Here is a 5,204-nt window from a genome sequence, read left to right on the forward strand (position 1 = left end):
ATATACATAAATCAAATAAAATTTCGTAAATTGGGTAAACAATTATGAACAAAACAGCATCATGTATTTATGCATTGCATAAATAAAAAAAGAGTCGAATCGCCGATCACACAGATTGCCTTTAAAAACATAAGAGACGCAGTGAAAAGGAATAAACCTCCACAAATTCGCGACGTGTTTTCTAAACATATAAACTGTTTTAACTTTGCATGGCTACATCTCTTGTGTGACATACGAGTGCAGCAGTCGTATTTGTCCACCTAAAAATGCACTGAATATGCATCTGTGTGAATGGCTTGGTTTCGGTTTTAACCTAATCAAGATCTTCTAAGCATTGAGCTTCTATATTTCTCTAATATTTTGAATGAATAACGCAGCAGCGGCGCGTCTCGTGGGCTAGACTAACAAAACATTAAAATGCAACAAACTCACTTACGCACACCTAACATTCGACTGTACCATTTTTGCATTCAAATGCAATTTTTATTTTAAATTCGACTAATATTAATTTTTTTATTCACAATCTCCTCATCACAGGCAGGCACAGCACTCATGTTCGTGTTTGTGTGTGCTGTCTGCGTCACTCATAGCACGTGCCTATTTCGTGCGCTATATCGAACATTTTTTCTATCGTTATTGATGGAGTACCGTCGATAAATATCGATACTGTTTTATCGCCCAGGCCTAGTGTATATATAAAGAGAGAGAGACAGTTGTTTATGAAATATTGTAATCAGATCTTGTAATTTTGAGGGTTTTTCTGTACAATGACACCAATATTTGCATTGCTATACATGTGTAGCGTGTACATGAACTTCAGTATGTCAAATTATTGTCAGGTGAAATTATTGTTACACTGAATGTCATTTTAGTGGGTGTTTTCTGCAAATCATCACATGAAATGCTTAGAAAAAAATAAAATTAAGGACACATTCTAATATACAAAAATACAAATAATGCTGGATTCAAATGTTATTGTTTTGATGCTTGAAAATCCTTTTTCATCTTTTACCCATTTATATACAATTATACATGTCCAAAAGCCAATACTATTATCTTGATACTTTTTGTGTTCACTAACATGAAATGGCGTAAGTACATTCATCACAATCATCTAACACACAGGTGAAAAATTTACTCACAGGAGATATTGTGCCTTGCTGTTCGGACCTTGTACAAATCCACATCTGCACGAGGAAAGCCTTCCACATCAACCAGAGGAGCATCCATGCCTACACCGGCCTGCTGTGCAAACACACACACACACCTTATGAAGAAATTTCTTTAGAAGACTTAAAAAAAAAAAATAAATAAATAATATATATATATATATTAGGGCTGGGTAAAAAATATCGATATCTCGATTATAATCGATTCGCATTTTTACGAAACGATATCGATTCTTATCCCAAGAATCGATTAGTCTAGCCTGTTTTCAGTTAATGGACGGAACATTGAAGGGCACCTCCCATCCAATAAATCGCAATAAGCATTGTGCTTTGGTACTTTTAATATGAAAAAGTCTCAGATTTCAAATTCTGTCCATTGTATTGCAGTATTCAAACAATAAATGCCATTTTGGCACTGTTTAATGTGGAGTGACAGATCGCTGTAGAGCCTCAGTTCAGTAAAAGCGGCAGCACGAGGCGCACGTGAACTAATTATCTCCTCCACATTAATACCAGTTTCTATGGGAAGTCAAACACAACGAAAGTGGGACGAAACAACATATTCGGTGACCATAAACTCATTAATCAGATAGAACAATAAACTGTAGAGAGGGGCATTTTGCTAAATATATGCACCATATAATATATTCATTATAACTTTTACTGTTCTTCAATGTTTAATAAATTTTTTTATGACAGCCACCATTTTAATGTTTATATTTAAAAAAACGAATTCAAGTAGAAATATTATTATGTAATTGTAAAATGTAATTTTATTATAAAAACTTGATTAAGTGTAATTTAAGAAGTTGTATAGCCTAAACAATCAGTCAGTTTTAACCTTCAATATTATAGTAATGTAGTACCAACTGACTCTCATGTATATTTTACAGCATTAGTTGAGAGATTTTTTTTTCCTTGAGAAAATTTTGCATGTGTACCAGATATATATCCAAAATAATCAATATTGAATCGAATCGAAAGCTTGTGAATGAGAATCGAATCGTGAAATTTGTGTCAAAACCCAGCCCTAATATATATATATATATATATATATATTCCAAATGTGTTAGTATAACAACACCTTATTTCTTTGTGACTGAAGGACTAGGTCCCCTGCTGCGTAATATTAAATGAAAACATATCAGCTAGCAATATGGCGATAAGCTGGCTATAATAAACTATATTACAAATGTATGGCCAAAACCCAGCCATTGAGCCAACTGAGAGTGCGGACCAACCACAGTCTAATCGAATGTCTGAATGCATAGAGTCAGATTTTATTTGTTTTTAATTTTTTCTAATTGATATCTGAACATTCTACCAATAAAAATAGCATTAAATCAATTTTGCAAATGTGAGAAGTGCAGAGTGGGCTTATAAGGTACATGGGTCAATGACAATTTTGTCCCATCTATTATTCAAAATTGATTGGTGGGAACAGGAACAGATAATATAGAGATGTCTTTTATTTAATGTAAAAAAAAAAAAAAAAGTATTTGAAAATTGAACAAAAAGATTAAAGTTCAAGACTACTTAATAATGTACTTAATGTAAAAAAAAAAAGATTGAAATACAAAACTATTGATTTAAATGTATAGAAACAAATAACAAAATGTATAAAAAATATGTTGTTTAGGCAGACCAACACTTCTGTTAGTCCTTACGAAAATTAACCATGGTTTTATTATGGTAGAAGTGTAGTAACCATGTTTTTTGGTAGATTACTATTTGTAGAACCACAGATTTACTACCATTTTTAATACCATTTTTAAAATATGGTTAATGTAGCAAAACCATGGTTAAATTGTAGTTTAACCATATTAACCTTTTTTTTTGTTGGGGGGGTATTTGTAGTATGGGTAATTTTCGTGAGGGAATTTGAGAATTTACAACATTGAAAACTTTGTGTGCATACTGTATATTTATGTTTTAATTTGGGAAACATATTTTGTAAATGTATTACTACATTTTATGCATGTAAATTTTTGCATGTGTGCGTCATATTCTGTCCTTGTATTAATTTTGGCATTAATCTGACTCCATACAAACCAGTTTGTTTAAGATGCTGTATTTCACTGTTTTGGTGAACCATTTAATAAAATAAAACTGTACAGTATAAATGTCATTTATATTTAGCCATCACGTTACGTATTTCCCTCATTATTGCCGTTCTTGTTTACACATTAAACGCTCTCCAAACGCAGTCAAACTACGTAAGGCACGATACATGAACGTAATTTACGAGCGCCAAAGCTGTATTTGGTCGTTTCATCGTCAAGATATAAACGGTTAAACTTTTAATATCGTTGCGTTCAAATCCACTCCATTTGTTGTGCTGCAAAGAACGCGTTCTGTGAGAACGACCTAATAAACAGCTTCCAAGCAGCCAATATTGAGTGTATCTTTTGAGTTTAATGACAAAACATATTTAAATTCATAGATATTAATATCTATGGTTTGAACTTACGGTTTGGAGCATGTCGTAGTATGCTTTAATTTGCTCTTCAATATCATCCTTTCTTTTTATTAGCAGTCGAGCATCCTCTTCGGTAACATTTGGCTCAACAGCGTTGTTTTCCTCTGTCATTTTCATGACAATTGCTGCCAAAAAGCAACGGAATGGTCTTTATTAAAGTAATATCTAAGTGTTCATTAATTATAGATTTGGGGTATTTTATTTCAATAAATCTTCCAAATGATTCAACAGAAGCAATGGAAAGTAGTTGTTACTGATCCTATTTCTTCTGTGGATTCACTGCCGGGTTGCAAACGAACTAAACGATGCATTACTGCTATCTATGTGTCGGAGTGTGAATCTGACATGGAAAAAAAAAACACTAGATAAATCGAGGAAGATGTTCATTTTTGCGTTAACTCTCTCTTCAAAGTCACATTTAAAGGGATTTCGTATGAAAGAACAAAACTGCAAAAAATAACAAATAATTGAATGATGAAATGTCAACGACAAATAAACTGCAGTAGTTAAAATAAATAATGCTAAATGGTAATTGTATTAAACTTTTCAAACAATTTAGAAATACATGTATTACTTTACAAATTTACTAATGTATTAGGCTATTCGTTGAATTAGTAGCCTAATAATAGTTTAATTATGGACCTTGAAATCCATAGGGACTCCAATCTTTTTTGTAATCCATTTATTTACAAGAATTGTTCTAAAAAAGCGATTCACTAGAACGAATCGGACTTTCGAAAGCTACGTATGAAGACAGACGAACTGAATTGGACTTTCCAAATAGGTCCGTTTCGGATGAACCGATTCACTCGAATGATTCGAACCTTCTAAAGTTACACATAAAGAGGACCGTCTAGAAGATATTTATACTGTAGATATTGCTATATTAACTATATTATATGTACACTGAAAAAAGCTTTCATGGGCAGCATAGAATGTCATGCACTTTCACAGCAAAATAAACTTTTTTTTTCTTTATTGAATAGTAAAAAAAAAAAAAAAAAAAGAAGATAATTTCTCTGGATCATTGTTTCAACACTGGTGATTCTTTTCAACTAACTTTTTTATTTATACGAAAAACAAGGCCGTAATCATGTCTAGAACATTGGGGGGACTAATTGTTTTGAGGAGAATATAAAGACCAGACCTCTAATGGTACTTATTTAAAGAAACTAAATAAATAAAGGATTTAAATGGATTTAGGGGAATAAATTAAAAGAAGAAAAAGGAACAGTAAAAGAACAAGAATAGTAATTTTTGTAAAGTAATCAATCTGAACAGCAAATAATATTTTTATTTTAAAATATGCACCCATTCAATTTCAGCTGTGTTGTTGAAAACACAAAACAGAAAAAATGCTATCGTCATAATCAATTATGAATTAGTCTACATGAATCACGTAAATGACAGACCTACTTTCCATTCAAAACTGCGGAATTTGACATAAAAAGTCGAATAGTTTGCATCACTGGTCGTTTTCGTCATAGAAGGGGAACGCTACGTTTCTTACAGTCGAGCCGACTGTTGCTATAGTAACGAACGCAACTTTCACCGCA

At 32.2% G+C, this 5,204-nt stretch overlaps 1 protein-coding gene across 2 annotated transcripts in view; it reads right to left on the bottom strand.

Annotated features, from left to right (window-relative positions):
- Nucleotides 1–3,964, bottom strand: part of LOC107742922 (26S proteasome non-ATPase regulatory subunit 9-like) — a 6,532-nt gene extending 2,568 nt beyond the window's left edge. The window contains exons 1-2 of one of the 2 annotated variants that reach the window (XM_016556009.1): nt 3,640–3,964; nt 1,143–1,242 (exon numbers count right to left, since the gene is read on the bottom strand). In XM_016556009.1, coding sequence (XP_016411495.1) covers nt 1,143–1,242; nt 3,640–3,765 — 226 coding nt within the window. In that variant the 5' untranslated portion in view covers nt 3,766–3,964. Of the gene's footprint in view, nt 1–1,142; nt 1,246–3,639 lie in introns of both variants that reach the window. The other variant, XM_016556008.1, reaches the window with a different exon arrangement.
- Between the last annotated feature and the right edge of the window lie 1,240 nt (nt 3,965–5,204).

This window comes from Sinocyclocheilus rhinocerous, unplaced genomic scaffold, assembly GCF_001515625.1.
Source record: "Sinocyclocheilus rhinocerous isolate Xijiao unplaced genomic scaffold, SAMN03320098_v1.1 scaffold3059, whole genome shotgun sequence".
Classification (NCBI taxonomy): domain Eukaryota; kingdom Metazoa; phylum Chordata; class Actinopteri; order Cypriniformes; family Cyprinidae; genus Sinocyclocheilus; species Sinocyclocheilus rhinocerous.